General features: G+C 30.8%; 1 protein-coding gene across 1 annotated transcript in view; it reads left to right on the forward strand.

Moving 5' to 3' along the window:
- The window catches only part of Micu3 (mitochondrial calcium uptake family member 3), a 116879-nt gene that overhangs the window by 61868 nt on the left and 34625 nt on the right, over positions 1-20386 (forward strand). Inside the window, exons 5-9 of the mRNA XM_033765585.1 lie at positions 4557-4635; positions 6874-6921; positions 9917-9999; positions 12962-13033; positions 16361-16399. Of these exons, the coding sequence (XP_033621476.1) occupies positions 4557-4635; positions 6874-6921; positions 9917-9999; positions 12962-13033; positions 16361-16399 (321 nt within the window). The remainder of the gene's footprint in view (positions 1-4556; positions 4636-6873; positions 6922-9916; positions 10000-12961; positions 13034-16360; positions 16400-20386) is intronic.

Consider the following 20386-nt stretch of genomic DNA (forward strand, 5'->3'; position numbering starts at 1 on the left):
CTTTCAAAAATTCTTGTAATGATACTATATCATTTTAATTATAGCTCTATTATTAACCTCAATATGCAAGAGAGCCATTTTTTCTCATCTTTATGGACTCTTTCTTCTTTCTTATTCAGAACTGTTCTAAATATTTTGGGGTCCTTACTCATACAAGTTAATTTAAAAAGTTAAATCCAAAATCAATTCTGTTGGAATTTTTAATACAGTTGTAATACATTTATAAATACAGTTGGAAGAAATCAATATCGTTACAATATTTTTTAAAAGGAGATCAAGATATAGAATATACAGAATCCAAAAATAGATCCAGATATTTATGGGAAATCTGTAAATCAGTGTACAAAAATGACCTCTTAATTATAGTTGTTAGAATAATGGACTTTCCACATGAAAGCAAATATAAATTAACCTCAATACCACCACCATAGACAAAAGGTAATTTCACATAGATTATGTTCTTATTTGTGAAAAAAATTTCAAAAGACTGAAAGCAAAAAATGAGGTGTTTTTTAAGATGAGACATAAGCAAAACAAAATGGAAATTATTGGCATATTTTACTAAATTAAATGTTATAAATCTTGGCACCAAAAAAAAAAAGAGTGTCAGTAGTGTTAAAGATGTATCACGCATTAGAAAATATGCTCAGCATATTATAAAACAAATTACTAAGAATAGATATTTATACTATGTAGAACTATAAATAAATAAATATAAAAAGTTAATCAGTTTAACAAGAAAAATGGACAGCCAGTATGGTACAGCATACCTGTAATACCAACATTTTGGAGACTACGGTAGGAGGATCAAAAGTTCAAGGCCAGCCTGGGCTATGTAGTGAGTTCAAAACTGATCTGGGCTATATTGCAATACTAGTGAAAAAAAAGAAAGAAAATAGAAAAAATGGGCAAGTATAGCTACAATAGCCAAGAAACACAAATAAAAGACCTCAACATCACTAATAACCAAGGACATACAAATTAAACTAGTAGTATTATACTGTTTCATATCCTCCAGATTGTTAACTTTTAGAAATATGGAAATACCAATAATTAGCAAGGATGAGAAGGAGCTAGGTGAAAAAACAAAGCAACAACAATAAAAGCCCTCCAGAAAAGGAACTAGATGAGAAAATAAATTGGTATGTTTACTTTTTAGAGAAATTTGGCTATAGCTAATAAAATTGAAAATGCTTATTGGAAATCCTACTTCTAAACATGTGTGCTGGAGAAATGTTTGCATATTTACACCAAGAAATGGATAGTATTGTGAAAATATATGTACCAAAGATAAATATGGTAATTCAGGGTAAAACTGAATAAATACATAGATGAGAGCAGCATGTATCAGTGTGACTAGACCTTGAATACTCAGGTTTAATAAAACAGCAAGTTGCAAAATAATACAGACTGGCAGTTCTTTAAAATGCAAAGACCTTTTAAAATATCTATGGAGTCAAGGTCATTTTCATCATTGCTGAGTGGATATTTTTTTATTCACTCTCATTCTCTCAGGAGTGTTCAATAAAGTTTTCCTGAGGCCACAGGATGAGTAATGATGTCATTTCTGTGATAGCTCATGCAGTAGTGTTTGCCTCATCTTGTGTTTTAAAGTTTTCTTGTTTTTAATTTCAGACGAGATCGGGAACATTCAGGGTGGTATGGCCGTAGACTTTAATTTCAAATAAATTAAATATTTATAGAACCTATATAAATAATCTCTTCAGGGTCAGTAGTATGTTGAAGAATGTAGAGTTGAATTTCAGATGTTACAGATAACTTTGTAGCCATTAGTATGGAAATGAAAACTACCAGATAAAATATTTCCATTATACAGGAAGTACAAAGTACGTGAAGTACATTACAGGAAGTAAATTACAAATCAGTATATAGGGAATTGTTAGTACTTGCAATCACAAAATACTATGTAAAAGTACCTAGCTAGAGAAGTGGGTTAAAAGAATGTTCAGTAAACTTAAGTTTGACTCCTTGGATTATAGTTTTCTGAATTCACTAGGTTTCTTGTAAATATATTAACTACACTGTATATATTTTTAATATACTCAAAATGTACTCAATAAAATTGTATAAATCCATTAAAATCATGTATAATATCAGGAAACTGAATTTAATAAATATTTGTTACCTACTTGCAATACTGCAATATAATTCTGACACTAAGCATCCAAAGGTAATATCAAACTCTGCTAGTTTACGAGCATGGTGCCCAACAAGAATGCCCTCATTTCAGATGCTTACCACAAGTTCAGGGGTCTCTAGGCCACCACACTTACACCTTTACTGGCTACAAATCTAGGTGTTTCCTGTAACTCCTCCCAGGTTTAATAGTTTTCTAGAATGACTTGTAGAACTCCGGAAAATGCTATACTTGTGTTTATAACTTTATCATAAAGAATACAAATTAAACCAGCCAAATAAATAAAGGGTTAGGTCTGGGAGGCACCTGGCAAAGAGTTTCTATGTCCTCTTCATGTGAAACCAGGGTGTGTCACCCTCCAGCACTCAGTGTGTTCACCAACCTGAAAACTCCACAGAACTTGGTATCCAGAATTTTTCTTGGGGTATTGTTACTAGGTAAAATTGAGGCAATCATTGGCCCTATGATTGAGCTCATTCTGGAACTTTTCCTCTCACGAGGTCCAGTTGGGTCAGTGCAGCAATCTTCTAATCACAGTTGTTCTTTCTGGTGACCAGCTGCCATCCTCAGTCATCACCTCAATGTCAACTCAAGTGTCATGCAAGGAGTTTGGTTTTTCCTCCCAGAAACCAGGAAGAAAAGCTGAAGTTTTTAAATAAAGCACCACTATATAGAAGAGCCCAAGATAAGCACTAGAATTGAGAAGATTCTCAGCATGAATAGAAACACTAAGATTTTAGTAAATTTTAAGTATTTAAAATCAGAAGAAAACAAAAAAGATCACTCTCAACTATGTAATTTAAACCAGAGACACCAGCTGATTACTAAAATAAACTGCTTGGAGCAAGGCTCAACCTCTCTCATTTAGTAGCCGTGTGACCTTTTGTTGATTTCCTTTATGGTACTATATCTGCATTGCAGGTAACTGATACTACAAATGGTAAGTAGTGTCTGATTAGGGTACCAATGGCAGAGGCAAGGTACTTGCCCACTTTTACTTTTCAGCAAAAGATGCATAATGAGGTGTTTTTTTTTTTTTAGAATTAACTAAAATACAGTATTATGTGAGTCCATTGCTGATCAGATGGACAGCACTCAAAGATAACTATGATTTTTCCATCTTAAACTCTAGCAGAGTTAAAATGAATAAATCCAGATAGAGATATCAAAATGAGGAGAAATAAATTTTTATAAAACTGATGATATAAATTAAGCAATATAAAACATATTCAAAATGCTTTTTTAAATGTTTAATTTTTTTTTACTTTTGTCTAAACAGCTTCTCATTATTATTCATACTTGAAGCCTTACCTCTGTCACTGATACCCTAATCAGACACTACTTATAACTTGTAGCATCTGTTACATACAATACACTTATGATACCATAAAGGAAATCAGTGAAAGAATCCACAGATGGGCTTCAAGGCATCCATAAATCTCCTGTCTTTGGCATCCCTGGTTTCTTTATTTTCCTGCTAATGTAGCTTTGCAATTAAAAAATTGATTGTTTATAAATGTCAGAGCATTTTTATGTGCAACTTGATAGGAAGGATTTTTAAATGTTTTCTTCATAACTAACCAAATTACAGTTTTTACGTATTTTCACAAAGTATGCACAATAAGTTAAAAATTGTTATACAAGTAGTAAATACCTCAAGAAATTCATGACCACCAAACCAGCATTACCGAAAATTCTTAAGGATATCCTAGAGAGTGATGACTCAAATCTTTAAATTCTCTATTAAAATAGTTTCCTACTAGATGTAATAGTGTGTTTTTTAAAAAGCTGATGGCTAAGCAGCAGTTGAAATCTGTTCTTTACTATTTAAATTAAAATTAGAAAAAAGGTGAAACTAGTTACACTAACCAAATACTCCTGTCACCTACTTTACCCAGTGTTATCATTCTTTGAGTTGATATTAAAATAATCTTCATTCCTTTCTAGCATGTTCCTTTATTTGTTTATGTCCTCTACTCAAAGCCTCTTAAATCCCAGAGTGCTACAAAGAAGAGTATGAAGTCCAGTGATCATCTCTGACCTTAGAGAGAAATCCATAGCGTTCATAAAACTATTACTTTATAACTGGCTCAAGAATTTAAAGCAGAACTTGCTGCTTTATTGTAATTTGGTTGTCTTACCTGTATAGACTTACAGTTACGAAATTTATCTAAAATTTTGGATCGCTCTAATTCAATTTAATATAGTGTCTTCGGTATGCACTGTGGACAAATACTGGTTTTTGTGGTTTAATTAACTGCAGGTATAAAATAGGATAAATAATGCCACATTTTAGGTCTTTCAAATGAATTTTTGACATGGATATTTAATTTTTAAATCATATCTAATAAGAAAATGGTTTACCCGTTAATCAGAATTATGATATCTTCTTTCATAGGAATTAAGTCAGATGCTCTCAGAAACACCACCAGTTTGGAAGGGATCATCAAAGCTATTTCGTAATCTTAAAGAAAGAGGTAAGTTAATGTTAGTACATGCATTGTAATATTAACACTATGTTCTTTATACTATCATGTATATATTTTTCTCATAAATTCTAAAATTACTTATTTGTATGTACAGAAAAAAAGCTGAAAAGAAAAATGCCAAAATATGAATTTCTCTGGGTGGCAACGTAATTTTTTTTTCTGGAACCTGGGATCAACTTCAGGACATTGCACTTGTGAGGCAGGCACAGTGCTACTGAGCTAAATCCCTGGTTCCAGTAATGTAATTTTGAGTAGTGTAATTAAGGGTAGTTTTTATGTTATTTTGTACATATATTATTCCTTTCACATTTTTTGCAAAAATATGAACTTTCATAGTTAAAAACCCCCACTTTTAACTATAATGAAAAACAAAGTATACTTATCCATAGAAAGTATTTTTCAAAAATACTACATCTTCAAATATCTATTCTTCTTTCTGTTACATTAGAACATTAGAATTTAATGATTAATCTTAAAATTAAGTTTATTTGCTTAAAATGTGACCCAGCAAGAGAATGTTATGCAGTTTTAAAAATAATTAATATGTGACACAAAAACATGTTACATAGATTTAGTTATAACAGCCAGCTGTAATGTATCATGGTACAGAAATTAAACAATGTAATGATATTTTTATGATAATTGTAACGATAAAGAACTTCCTTTAATTTTTTTACTGAATTTTCAAAAGAAACCTAGTTCACATTTTTTAATCCTCTTTCTAAAGATTGTACCATTATTATATGTTTAGTATTTATTTTATTTTTTCCTCTGATTCTGAATAATGTTAAATCATTTTTTAACTGGAAAGCATTAAGAACTTACGATTTTTCTTTAGCAATATTTTTTCTTTTCTTTTACCAATCATCCTGAGTTTCACTTTATTCCCCTTCCTTGTGGGTTATTTCTTTAACCATGTAGTCCTACAAATAAATGCCTACCGTGAGAATCATGATCAAGACTGTCAATATTAAGTAACCACCCTCACATGAGAAAATCTTGAATTAATTATCAAATAAAAATGCATAGCAGTTATTAAAATTCTTTATACCAACCAGCATCTCTTATGTATTCGATCAGGTGAATCAGAGCACGTCAGGGACATGGGATTGTGGAGACAGCAAGGCCGTTTTCCACTCCTGTTTCTCTTTTATCCTTTTGCATTTATGCTTTTTTTTTTTCTTTTTGACGGGTCCCTTTGGAATCTAAGTATTGTATCTTTATATACATTGACCATTTCAGAATCTTTCTCCCATAACATTTATGGCGATCAGCCAGAACTATCTGTCTATAGGTCACAGTATTCTAGTATAAACAAAAGAGAATGCTTTCAAAGCCTCCTAGGTAGTTCCCTTTTCTCTGACAAACTGCCAGACAATGACTTCTCTTCTCTTTGTTCTATAACCTCAAAGAACATTAGATAAATAGAGATTTAATGTTCACAATCTGATTATTTAAAGATTTTTATACCCTGTTACTAAACATCAAATTGTATGCTATCTAGATAAGTACTATAGACTTATTCCTAATTTTAATTATCTCTATCTCCTTGGATGTGTCAATAAAACCACTAATTCTAGTTTTGAGTATTAGAGTACAAAGGCAAGAATTCAAGTAACAGGATGTATATTTTTATTTACTTCAACCAATCTCCTTTTAAAGTTTGTAATTATAGTCATAGAGAACTCAGGATATGTATACTGTAATCCATTCAATTAATATAAAAACTTATGATGACATTTAATAGAAGTATTGTCAGAATAATAAATGATAATTTGACAGACTTGTGAATATAAACTTTTATTTTTAAGTCAATGCAAATATCTAAGCAAGAATATCTAAATATTTTATTTAAGTGTTAAGTAATTAAGCTTTTTGATAATATTAGCCATTTCTGACCCATTTATTTTATGTCATATTCATGCATAAAAAATTAGCAATAATTTTAAAAGTTACAACTATAACTAAACATTATAATCTTGATTTCTTGCCAATATATTTGAAAGCATTAAGGAGGATTTTTGTATGGGGCTCTACAATAGCATATGGAACAATTAAGGTAAAATTAATTTTGCTGCTTCTTTTACAGTGGTTTTATACTGCTAATTTAGTCTCATTTAAAACAATATTTAGTATCTACTTTAAAACTGTAAACTATTTTGCTTTTACTTTGATACATATAAAATAATATTTCATATAGCATAATTGGTACTATTTTTCTTCTAGGTGTGATTTCTTATACAGAATATCTTTTTCTTTTATGTATTTTAACAAGTAAGTATACTCATTAAATCTATTTCTAGATGCAGTTTTATTTTTTAATCTGAATCTTATAAACAGATCTTTCTTCTTTTATTATTGAAAATTCCTTTAGGTCTATGTTTGTTTTATTGCAAAAATAATGTCTAAATAATACAGAAAAATGCTAATTATAGCACTGTTAAAGAGTCAAAAACAAATATTTTCGTTATGGCATAGTAATAAACTGCTTATAAATTTCAACTTAATATCACATGCCTATTTATTTTTACTTTTAATCTACATGACACTGCAAAGTTCAGGACATATAATAATGTTCCTACTGCATTCATTTAAAAAAGATTTCTGTGCAAGACGAATGTGAGAATGAATTCTGAGTCTCATGAGTGGTGAGTGTATCAGAATACCCATCGTCCCTACCTGGAAACAGCTTTGTTACTTTCTTCTTCTCACATGCAGCAGTTCTAATGAAATATATGTAGGGTTTACTAACATTTTCATTTCAGAAATATTTCTTTTGCATTTATTGGGGGAAATTGTATGCTATAGCACTATTTACTCTTCTCCTGCCACCTGGCCTTTCTGTTCCTTGAACTCCCCCTTCACAGATTTGTAGTTTCTGCTTTTTCTTTTTTTTTTTTTTTTCTTTTTTTGCCACCAGTGGTTGGTTTCCTGGAGATCTTCATGAAACACCTTTCAGATTTCAAATATAAAGATTTAAAGAATTATTGCTTTGTCTTTCTAGAATAGCTCCTCTTCTATATCTCCTTTTAATCCTTTATCTTCATAAAATTGTATTTTATTTTAAAATATTATTGGCTTATGTGCTCTTGTCTCACTCTCCTACCTGGAGTACAGACTCCGTAGTGTCAAAAATATATATTTTGTCCATCTCTGTATCAAAAACAATGTCTTGCACATAGTACACTCTCAAAAAATAATTCATGAATAAAGAAAGAAAGGATTGAGAGAATATAATACTGCTCTTGAAATTTCCAATTGTGGGGATTTGTGGAGGTATATGGAAATAAGAATATCAATAAAACTGTCATTAGAAATAAGTTTAAGGGCCAGGGATTTAGCTCAGTGGTTCCGCCACCTGTTTTGAAAGCTTAAGGTCCTGAGTTTGATCCCCAGTACCAAAAAAAAAAAAAGAAACAAGTTTAAAAATACACAGTACTTATATGATTAGAAAATTTAAACCACTATGTTATTGTTCACTTAGTAAAGAATGCTATTACAGGGAGTTGTATTGTAGCAGGTTTTATAGGGGAGAAAGGAGAATGTGTTCATAGCACAAATATGCTTCAAAATTATATTCTTTTATTTTTGTATATTTTTTCTCTAGACTTAAAATGAAAATAAAATATTAGTGCTGAAGAACAAATATAATGCAGCTTATATTAGGGCTACCTGAGGTTCTTCCAGTTTAGAAATAAAATGATGATAAAAAAGATTCTAAAATCCAATCAATAATGAATGCCAGCAGGAAAATTAGAGTGGCAGAAGTGCCAAGGAGTGTCTCGGGAATGTATTGAAAAGTAGTCCTTCTAGCCAGAACAACACTGAATGCAGTATTGGTAGTTTTACACCCATACTCAAAATGAAAGGCCAAAATGAGGATGGTGCTGTTTAGGAGAGCTAATTGTTGAAAGGGAACAAGGTAGGTTTTGCTTACTAATCCCTTTGGATACTATGATGCTTCCATTGGTATTCAGGACACAACTGTAGAAGCTTTAAAGAGTTTGAATGGAAAAATTATGGAATGTTTCGGTTATAAGTAAGAGAAGTGTGAAAAGCTGGGAGGAAGTGGGCTATATAATTTACAGTGCATGTCTGTGTTTTTTCTTTACCTTTTACTATTCATTTTCCCTTCCAATCACTGCTTGTAAGGATGCTGTTCTTTATAAGTTTTTAAGGTCATTTTAAAGCTTAAAACTCAGCAAAGATGGTGTAAATTTTTATTACTTTTCAAGTAAACGATAATGAAAGTAAGGTTAGATTTCTGAAAGACATGCAAGAAATGAGCTAACATAAAGGACTGACTTGTGTCAGCTTCAGAAACAGCTATTCCCAGTGAAGAAAGTAGGACTATCTGCTTCTTTCTTGTCAGGTTCAAGATTTCATAATAGGTAATAACAAAAGCATCAGTGGGGGATCTGTTTTTAAAACCTTTGCTAGTCATCTCAAAAGGAAAGGTCAAATATTTTGAGAAAGGCATGTGCAGTCCTCTGTGAAGGACACTCAAATTTTCTTCATTCCCAGATTTTCTTCTTTATGTTCTAGAATTAAGAAAAGCAGAGAAAGAATCTCATTTTATATATAAGGTTCATAAAAATAAAGCAATTTTGCGTACCTGAGAGCTTTTTTCAATAAAGCATTTGTTCCATATTTTTGAGAAATTGGAAATTACTTATTCAAATCTCTTTTATTTTGTATTTCTGTTTTTGAAATTTAAACCCAAATCTGTAATTTCTTAGACTTGCTGTTTATTACCATAGGCCATTTCAGTTAAAACTGTCTGAAGAATGAGGACTCATTCGTCATATTTTTATTTTTTTCGGCACTTTAAGTAGATAATCCAATCATATTAAAAATATTTCAAGTGTGATAATTGATATTTTCCTTTTAAATAAAATTATCCTTTTGTAAGGACAGTAGTCAGTTTTTTTCTTTTTAGTGCCATGTGGGATAACAAGGACTTTTAAAGCATATTACTGGATTAGGGGTGTAGCTTAGTGATAAAATGATTGTTTGATATGTGATAGGCCTTGGATTCAATTCCAATACCACAAAAATAAAGTATATTATTAATTCTGTTAAGTCCACTAATATTGAAAGCAGAAATATGTATATTTCTATATAGCTTTTATTATATTTAATAGTAACATGTTGCTTTGAATTTCTTGGTTTTAAAAAGTATTTCTGTACAGCAAATGAGTAATTCTTTACAGCTAATATAGATTTAAAATACATTTTTCTATTTCATGAATACTTTTTTTTATGGCAGAGCCACATGCAGGTTTTAGAATAGCTTTCAACATGTTTGACACTGATGGCAATGAGATGGTGGATAAAAAGGAGTTTTTGGTGGTATGTATATTGTATGCTACATTTATCAATAAATATTTATAGTTTATGGTTTTGCCTTTTGAAAAATATTACTGTATAGTAAATGTAAAAAATGTGTGCTTTCACCTTAATTTAATAAAAAGTAATATACTCATACAATGTGAATATATATATATTATATAAAGATATAAATTCTGTTTAGTATATCAAATTATTATGGTTTTGTATATACTATCTGGAAATTTGGAATGTATCAGATATTTCTGTGTTGGCTGGATATCAGAAAGTCCTCAGAGTGTATTTGCCCAGTTTATATTCAGAATGAACTTTCAGAAAGAATCTGTTTATCTAAATAATCTTGAATAAGAATTGTGTGTCAAGACTGCCAAGTTCTACACAGCTGACATAAAGATGAATTTTTGGAGGCAGAAAGATTGTAAATTAGAGACCAGCCTGGAAGACTTAGCAAGATACTGTCTCAAATTTTTTTAAATAACAAAGTAAAAGCAAATTTTTAAAAAGTTGATTATATAGATGCCTTTTGGAATATAATCTGTAGAGTTCAGAGAGAAAACCATTCACAATAACCTCCTATTGTTTTCCACTCTGCATTCTTGGAAAAACCTATCCTTCCTTTAAAACTGCTGTGTGATCTTTTCAGGTCTTATATTGCTGCCCCATAAGTGATATTTGCTTGTTTGTTTGCAAATAGCTCATAAAAGTAGGAGGTAGAATTTGGCTAAGTTATTTGTAGATGTCTAAAATCTTGGGAAGGAACATTTTATTTTACTTTCAGCTTTTAGAATATTTTTTAAAAAGTTGAGGTAGATGTCAAATTATGCACATGAGAGCAACAAGCTCATTTTTTTATTGGATCTTAAGAACAAATGACCAATAAATATATAAAAATATGTTCAACATCTCTAAATAGAAATTTAATTGGGGTGTTTTTTTTGTTACTTATACTACTTCCAGAGGCAATTTGTGGATCTTCCAGTAAAAATACATACTTATCATGAACATTCATCTTCTAGAGAAATGTAAAGTAAAACAATACTGAGATTCCATCTTACCCTAGAAAGAATGGCTATCATCAAGAAATCAAATAATAGCAAATGTTGGTGAGGCTGTGAGGGAAAGGAAGCCTTTTCAGTTATTGGTGGGACTGTGAACTAGTACAACCTCTATGGAACAGAATGGAGATTGCTCTAAAACTAAAAATAGAAATTCCACTCTTCCCAAAAGAGTTAAAAAACATATTACAATGATACATACATATTAAAACCACATAACTCATAATAGCTAAATAGTGGAAGTGGACTGTATGTCCATTAACATGTGTAGCATTTATACATAATGGAGTACTACTATGCCACAAAGAAGGATACATGAGTAATTTATGGGAAAATGAATCTACCTTGAGATTATAATGTTAAGTGAAAGCAAACACAGACGTGTAAATATTGCATAATTTCTCATATCAGAAACCTGAGATAAAGAGCAAAGTAAAATATAATAGGAAATAAGGAGATAATCTTTTATAAATGGGGAGGGAACCGAAAGATGAAGAGACTGCTTACAGAGGCGAGGAGAGAGATGAAAAGAGTGTGTTACATACATGTACCAATGCCTCACAAGAAATGTAAACATTATGTACTGCAAACATGTACTAATAAAATAAAATTTTTTAACGTAACAAGCTCTCCATTTCTTCCTATTTCACATTGTCAATTATACCATTAGGATCTTATGTACCATTATAGATTTTCACACCAGAGAAATTATTCGATATTTATACATGTGTGACTTACTTATTTCACTTAGGAGTAAATCCTCAACATGTAAGGTATAGGGGAAGTGGGAAGGGTAGGGAAAGGAAATAAGAGGAAAAAAATGAGAAAATGAAAATAAAGTATTTGTAAACAGGGAAGGAAGGAGGGGGTGAAGGGAGGGCAGGGGTATGGGGAATAAAATGAGAACCTATACATGTCATGTAGAGGTACAAGATCCCAATGATGAATGTAACTGTACTGTATACCTAAAATGTACCAATAAACTCAGTGAGAAAAAAAAAGTAAGCTCTCCAGAAAATGATAAAGAGCTAAGATTAAACTGTCATTTTTTAATTGTAGGGTTTTAAAGAGGAAAATACCACTACTAATAATGATAACTAACGTTTATTGAGAACCTCCTATATGACAGGAAATATGCTAAGTATGTGTAATATTGATTGCCTACAACATTCTGGTTTTTGGAGACAGGGTCTCACTATATAGTTGAGACTGACTTGGAACTCACTAAGTAGCCTAGGCTGGTCTCGAACTTGCAGCAATCCTCCTGCCTCAGCCTCCCGAGTGCTGGGATTACAGGCATGCACCACCTTGCCTGGCTTCCCCACAACATTCTGTAAGGAGAGGAATTATCTCCATGTCCCAGATAAGGAAAACAAACCTTAATTAAATCAACTTGCCTAAGGAATAATACCTATAGAGCCTATTCTTCCACCACCATGTTCAGTTGCCTGAAAGAAATTTTGGATGTTATGTATGTAGTCTGTCCTCATTTCATACCTGAGAAAATCGGAGCCCAGTGAGGGTTGAATAGCCTGTCTTCTGTAATAAAATTAATGTATGACAGAAACTGAACTCAAACTCGGAGTCCTTCATATTATTCCACAGTTCTAATAGGCTTTATCTCCTTTTCTGTGTGGGCCTCAGACTCCATGTCTTTCTGTATTAGAGATGAAGTAAAACTATAGCATTAAACATATTTAACTTAACTGTGGATCACCATTGCTAGAAATGTTTTTATTTTTCCTCCTGGGAAGAACATTGAAATCAGAAAATATATCTCATGTAGTTTAAATGCTCTTGATTGATTAGATTAATTACTTTCTTTGGTTTGGGATATAACTAGCACAGGGTGGTAGGTAGTGCCCTGAAACTCCTGTTGGATATTGCATTCTTGATTGATTTCCTTGCAGCTTCAAGAGATATTCAGGAAAAAAAATGAAAAGAGAGAAACTAAAGGAGATGAAGAAAAGCGTGCAATGCTGGTAAGAAATACTTTATAGTAGTTTCAGGTGGCTTTTCCAGGTGAGAATTATTTTATTCGTGATGAGAAGCATTAATTAAAATTTAGAACTTTGGAAGTGTTTCTTGAAAACATTCTAAAATTCTTATGTAGCAAATTACTTCAGTATTTATATGCATCAATATCAATATTTATGTTAAATATTGATATTAAATATCTGTACTCATAGTCACATTCATTAAACCATTTTCATCCACATTGTTATCTGTGAAATTTGAAGGGTATATCTTATAGTAGATTAATACAGATCATTATGCATGTAAAATTTAAAGGTGAATTGCAAAGATTTAATTATATGAGTCAATTTAATGTTAATATTAGAATATGAATGTTGAAGCAAATACAAGGAAGTATGTTGTTTTGCATTCTTAGAAATACAGGTTCTTCTGTGATCCGTAATATTTTTGTTTAGTACGAAGTTAGAATTAACATTTCCTTCCATCCTCCTACCAGTTCTCTTTTTGTTGTCAGAAATATTTCAGCCACCAGCAGACAAATTCATATATTAAAAATAAAAAATGAGTTCAAAGACCTTACTATTAGGCTTTATATTTGATGTTCTACTGCGTTTTCAGATTCCATCTACCCTGGTAGTTCTCTTACTGTCCATAATTATAGGTGGAAATTGAGAAATGGAAAGGTTAAGTATCCTATCCAAAGTTACATAGCTGTTAATTTGCAAAGTCAGTATTTGAAGCCATGTCTGGCCCCCATCAAAACCTGTACTTTTATCCAGCATACCATATTTCTTCATCTGCTTACATTGATACCAGAAATATAGTAAATTTTGTTACTATGTGAATGATAATAGTTTCATTTTCAAATTAATAACTGTGCAGTAAACTGTCCTACATAAAGTTGAAATAGCTAACTTCATTTTTTATAATTCTCACATTTATTAATTTTAAAAAATGGATTATCTTATCTATGTAATTAATGCCATATTCAATCCCAATATATTTATGAAATACATGTTTATTTCTAGTTTAAGTAAAGCAGATTATCTGGATTATGAAATATCACTTTCTATGCTATTTTACTAAGTTATAATTTATCAGCATTTGATGAACCTCCCCCAGTATCATATTGACAAATCTTACTGATGACAGTCTTTAAAAAATCACCAAGCTCATTATAATGTTAGCAAAGTATTAAAAGGGGCATTAGTAGTTCTCTGTTTAATGCCTTACAGTTTTAAAATTGTGATTAAAAAACCCTATAAATAGCCCCATAAATGCAGCTGTTTGGAGTATTAGCAAAGAAGCCTGGAAAATTTAAATATCTTCTATTTCCTATACATAATGTATTAAAAAAATAAGTGGTTATTCTAATTTTGATAGATTGCCTGTAACTATAATTGACTGAATAGGCAAGTTATTAATAATTATCACTTAAGGAGGTTGAATTACATTAATGATTCTGTTAAAATACCTTAGTAAATAATATTTAAGTGGCTAGAAATGTAATTGCTTTATTTGTTATTTATATTATTTCCAGAGATAATTTATTTATCTCCTAGCAAAAGCACAATGATTTCAATCATTAACATTCATTCCAATTTATACATCAAATAAAAAAGGGAGAAAGGTATGGGAAAATAATAGACAATACACATTAGGAAAAACTACAGCATTAGCACAGAACTTGGCTCTTAACTTCATTGTATCCAATGTGAAGGAAATTTAATGTAAATATTTTGTAATTGTGACATGCTATAATCTCACTAACTTGGATTAACTAGGGGACTTCTATCTTAAGTGTGAAATCTAAATTACATCACTGTACCCTAACTTGTTTTATATGCTTATAGGCCAATGAAGCATTGCCTAGCAAATATGTAGGGAAGGAGACTTAGTTTTAAAGAACAGAAAAAATATATATGTAACTTGCTTGTGTGTAGAGCAATGCTCCCTAAAGTCATTGATCTCCTCAGCTACCTCAGAGGACTTTATCCTATATGGTAATTTATTGCTCCTGAGATCTCACTTAAATAAATTGGCTGTTAGAACTATTTCTTAAGACAATTCAGAAATAAATCTATGACTCATCTCTGATTGACAGCACTCTTCAACAGTACAGCTTTCTACAAATATTAATTACTGTTTAATAATAATGATTAGTTTTAACTGATTAATAGTCATGTTATAAGCAATGAAAACCTGAACTAAGATTTTTTAATAAACAATGGAAATCTGAGCTAAAATTCTATTTTATATTTTAGCTATAATGGATCCTGCAGAATGGAAGGTGACATTGTCAAAGTGCTAGAAATGACAGTATAATTGGATACGTTCTTAAAATATTTCACTTGAATTTTAAAGCAACTGAAACTTAGCTCATTATGAAAACATAGGATTGCATTAGAGACACAGCGTAACAGGCACAGAAGCCACATTTGAGGGGTTTGAATATTAGCTCTGCCACTCTTGTTACCTTTGTGATTTTTGAATAACATCATTAACTTCTCTGTGCCTTAGGTTTTTTCATTTATACAGTTGGAGTAACAGGAGTAATGACCACATGTGATTTTTTTTATGGGAACTAAATAAAACAGTCACTTAACAGTATGTGAAATATAATGAACACTCAAAAAGGTTAACTAATAGTAAAATTTAATAGAACCACATAGGTACTTTAATATACCCAAATCAAAATTAATCCGAATGAGATTTATAAATATTTGCATGTCAAAATAAAACTGTGCTTCAGAAGGAGCAAAGTAAATGTAACATTTGTTGGGGCACTTACATGCTAAGTGCTGCATTGTGTCTATAATAAATGTTACACCATTTAGTTCTTGTTACACTTTTCCCGGGTAAGTATTACACCTGTTTTGCAGATGAGAAAACAATCTTAGGTTAACTTGTCTGTCATAGCACTGATTATAGCAGAACAGGCTTCTAAAACAGGTGTCTTACATTATTTTCACGCTTATGCTGCTGTATTAGAGTTTCCTCCATCCCATGAGAAATTACTGAAACCTATGTAAATAAAACTGCATATTTAAGAGGAGCATGTTTTACTCAAAGCAATAGTGCCATTAGAAGGTTACAAGTAAAGTGGTTGAAATGAGCACAAATTCATCTAATGTTTAATTACATGAATTTAGAAAACTTTGCTACTCATCTTTAACATTTATCCCACTTGTGTGTGTGCTCTATAGAGAATGTAGCATAATGATTTGCCCTTCCTAATTGATTATTTTGTCGTCTTTTCTTTTTTTCTTTTCCTGTACTTGGGTTCATTCTGAAATGTGAAACTTCATTTGGCCCTTTGTGCTCTATGTCAGCGTCTTCAACTTTATGGATACCATTCTCCTACTAATAGTGTATGTACAATACTTTAAATGTTCTTTATGTATATATCCCTCACCTGTTATACTTGATAATGTTACTTTTCTCTATAAAGTTATAGCTGTTATTCAGAATGTTTTGGAGTTTATTAAATACAGTATGGTGCAATCAATTCAAATTTTTAGATTTCCTTCCTAAATTTATGAGGAGGCTAAAATATACAAAACAAGTGTATATCTTTATTAACTGCATGTCTATTAATTATAATAAAGGAAAGGGAGTGAAGAATCAGCACTAAAAGCTGTTACAATAAAGTTTTTTATTTTTCAGCAGTATTTGAGAAGCTATATAATAAATAATAGATCAAGAGATAGGCTATGCTCCTGCTAGACACAGGTATTTTAAGAATTGAATCTGTTTGTCTGGTATATAGTCTTCAAGTCTAATGAAGTATATTAGTAGTCAATTTTAGTTTTCAGTATTTCTCACAAATTTTTAAAACCCTGTTACCTACCTACTTTTTCTGGTTTATACAAAAGAAATACTGGGATAAGATACTATTTGATAGATTTAATATAGCAATGGATTGAGTCCTTTCTCAAAGATTATAATTTCCAGATTTTTCTTGTCTTAAAAATTTTGAAAGTTCCTATAATATGGACTTCCAAATATACTGTTCTTAAGCTGAGCTTTCATCTTTCATTTCTCTTTTGAAAGTCAGAGCTTGTTGTTAACCCATCAGAGAGCAACTAAGAATAAACCATGACTCTTTAAAATGTAAACATGAACAGTTCATTTAACTTCCCCAGAGATCCTTCAGCCATTTAAAGGATCCTTCAAACTATAGAAATTCTACCTGAGGAACTTTTGGTTTTTTTTAACTATGACAGTTTTCATTTTTCCTTTAATCTCATAAATAATTTTCATATAGAATAATTATGTGTTTTTAAAAGAATCTCAGAGTAATACTATTGTTAAAATGAAATAGACATTAATATAGCTCTAGTTTACACTATTATACACATTGTAGTCACTCAGCCATTAAGAGAATCATACTGAGTATACTCAATTGCTTTGTATTTCATTTATATTATACTTGTTAGTAGGAAAATATACTTATGATTTTACATTTTAACAAATAACATTTTTTTATACTTTCACTGAAGACAGCTTTTTTCTATATTCAAAATATACATGTTGAGGTATATAACTTGATATCCACAGACCTAAATGAATTGCATGATTTTTCAACTCCCTTAGGAATTTATTTGGTTTTTATAATAGAAACAATTTTGTTAAAAAAAGAAATAATTATTTTCAAAAGCCACAAGCAAACAAGATTTTATTTAAAAAATTGTTTTAAATCCAAACCTAAAAGTACATATGAAATGCTGTTGATGTAACATATTACAGTGCTATAAATTAACTGCTAATTAACTGAGAGTTTCCAGAGTTCCAGCTTACTGAAATGCTTATTTGAATGTAGACAATGGAGCTAAATATAACCTAAGAAATTTATAGTAACGAGTTTCTACCTGTAAGCCAATTTTCTGCAGGAAAGGCAGTGGTCACCTTAGCTTATAGACATAGATTCTCTAGACTCTGGAGTACCCTATTCCAAAATTTAATGGGTCTTATGGTTGTTAAATTAACACAAGACTCTTGCAGCCTAAAGCCAAATTACTTTCTCCTACAGTGAAAAACTGAGCATATTCTCTTGTATCCATAAAGATACCTGTTACCCTATATAAAAATATAACATTTTCTGATCCAAACAATTCTGATTCTTATAATATTTCTCATACAGTCAATTCATAATTACCTCACAATGATGAAAAAGTATAAAAATTCAAAAGAAAGAATGTCAAAGTTAAATGTGTCCGACTTTGGTATGCTTTATGTGATTTTTAAAAGAATTATTCTGATTAACCCTAATTCCATAGAAAATGTACTAATTTTTACACCAGTTATTTGACATATATTGAGAGTCTAAAGGACTAAAACAGTGTCAATATTCATAAATCTTTAGTTTAAAAGAATATATATTTTCCAATTTGGGGTACAGTGTTGTAAGATATATATAGATATATATATATATAAATATAAATATATATATATATATATCCATACATATATATATACTGCTATGCATATTAATCATATGTTTTAGATCTTTGTTGTTACTGAGATTTTTATCTTCTTGATTTTTTACCATATTATACATAATGATAGATTTATTAATTTCTACTCATAATTATCTTAAATTTGGGTTTAATATATTTTGCAACATTGTTATGTGCATACAAATATAGATTTATATCAGCAAATTGAATATTTTATTATGTATATATTAGATTTCTAGAAGTGTTTATTTTAAAAACTATTCTAATTATCAAAATATATTACCTTTATCTTAACATTTTGTATTATTTTTAATTTTTTTGTTTTTTAAATTTTTTAATATTTTTAATTTTTTTTTTTCTGTTTTTTTCCTGTATTACTGGTGAAGGCTTTCCTATCTTTGGGGGTTTGTTTTTGGTTTTTTGTTTTGTTTTGTTTTTTTGGTTTTTGAGACAGGATCTCACCATGTAGTTCAGGCTAGTTTTGAACTCACTGTGTACCCTAGTCTGGCCTTGAACTCACAGTGATCTCCTTACCTCAGCTTCCTAGGTGGCTGGGATTACAGGTGTGCCCAGCTTGCCCTCCTAATCTTTTTTTTGGGGCGGGGGCTTGGTTTTTGGAGACAGGATCTCACTATGTAGTGAGAGTGAGTGGAACTCACTATGTAACTCAGGCTGGTCTCGAACTCACAGGGATCCTCCTGCCTCAGCCTCCCAAGTGCTGAGATTACAGGCATGTGCCACCATGCCCGGCCTTGCCTTCCTAATCTAAACTGTTCCTTTAAAATTATTTTTTAGTTTAGAATTAACTGCAAATATAAATATAATGAATAACTGAATTATAAAAGTTTAACCACCATGCAGTTCAAGATAGAGAATATTGCTGTACCCCAAGAAACTGTTTCATAAATGTCCCCAATCATGATCCCTCACTGTCCTGCAGAAGATAACCAGTCATGATTTTTATGTGAATCACTTCTTTGCTTTGCTTCCAATTATGTATCCTAAGCAATATAGTTTCATTATTACCAATTTTTGTTCCTCATATAAATTAAATATTATGTGAATATTTTTGTCTTGTCTCACTCATTATCTGATCACTTTCCTCCTTGTTGTATTACTGTATAGTACTAGTTCATTCTCTTTTACTGCTGTAAGCTATGACTCAAATATTTTGGTCTTGGACTGGGGATTTCTCTCAGTGGTGCCACTGCCTGCCTCACAAATGCAAGGTCCCGAGTTCAATCCCCAGTGCAAAAAAAAAAAAAAAAAAAAAAAAAAATTTGGTCTTGTGATCTCTTTACATTGTTGATAATCCTTGAAGATCCTAAAAAGATTTAGTTTATGTGAGTTATATCTGTCTATATTTTTCATATTAGAAATTAAAACTGAGGAATTAAAATATTGATCATTTTCAATAACAACATGAAGCAATATATGTTAATGAGCAACTTTATGAAAAATAACTTCTTGAAGATGTAGTGAGAAGATTGGGAATCTTATACATTCTTTGCAGTTCTCTTTAACCATTGGCTTAATGGAAGATGGCTAGTTTTTTATAGTCATTTTTGCATTCAATATGTTGCAATATGTTATTTTGGGACCAGTCCTCTCAGTTGTTTACCTTGAAGCAACATGCTCCTTTAACTCATTTTCAAAAACATGTCTACCATATATCAAAATCTGAATAACCATAATTTGTTTAACAGTTATTCTTTCAAATAAAAAGGATGATTCATGGAAAAAAGTGCTTGCAACACAATCATCAGACAAATGTCCTTTCTGGAGACAACTGTAGTACTTGAGTATGTAGCAAAAGGGCTTTATGCATTCTTCCTGTTTCATCACACCAAGTATAAAAAGATGTATATTCGGAGTTCCAGCAAGTGCATTCATTAAGTA

Source organism: Fukomys damarensis, unplaced genomic scaffold (assembly GCF_012274545.1).
Source record: "Fukomys damarensis isolate Sample0158 unplaced genomic scaffold, DMR_v1.0_HiC HiC_scaffold_18, whole genome shotgun sequence".
Classification (NCBI taxonomy): Eukaryota; Metazoa; Chordata; class Mammalia; order Rodentia; family Bathyergidae; genus Fukomys; species Fukomys damarensis.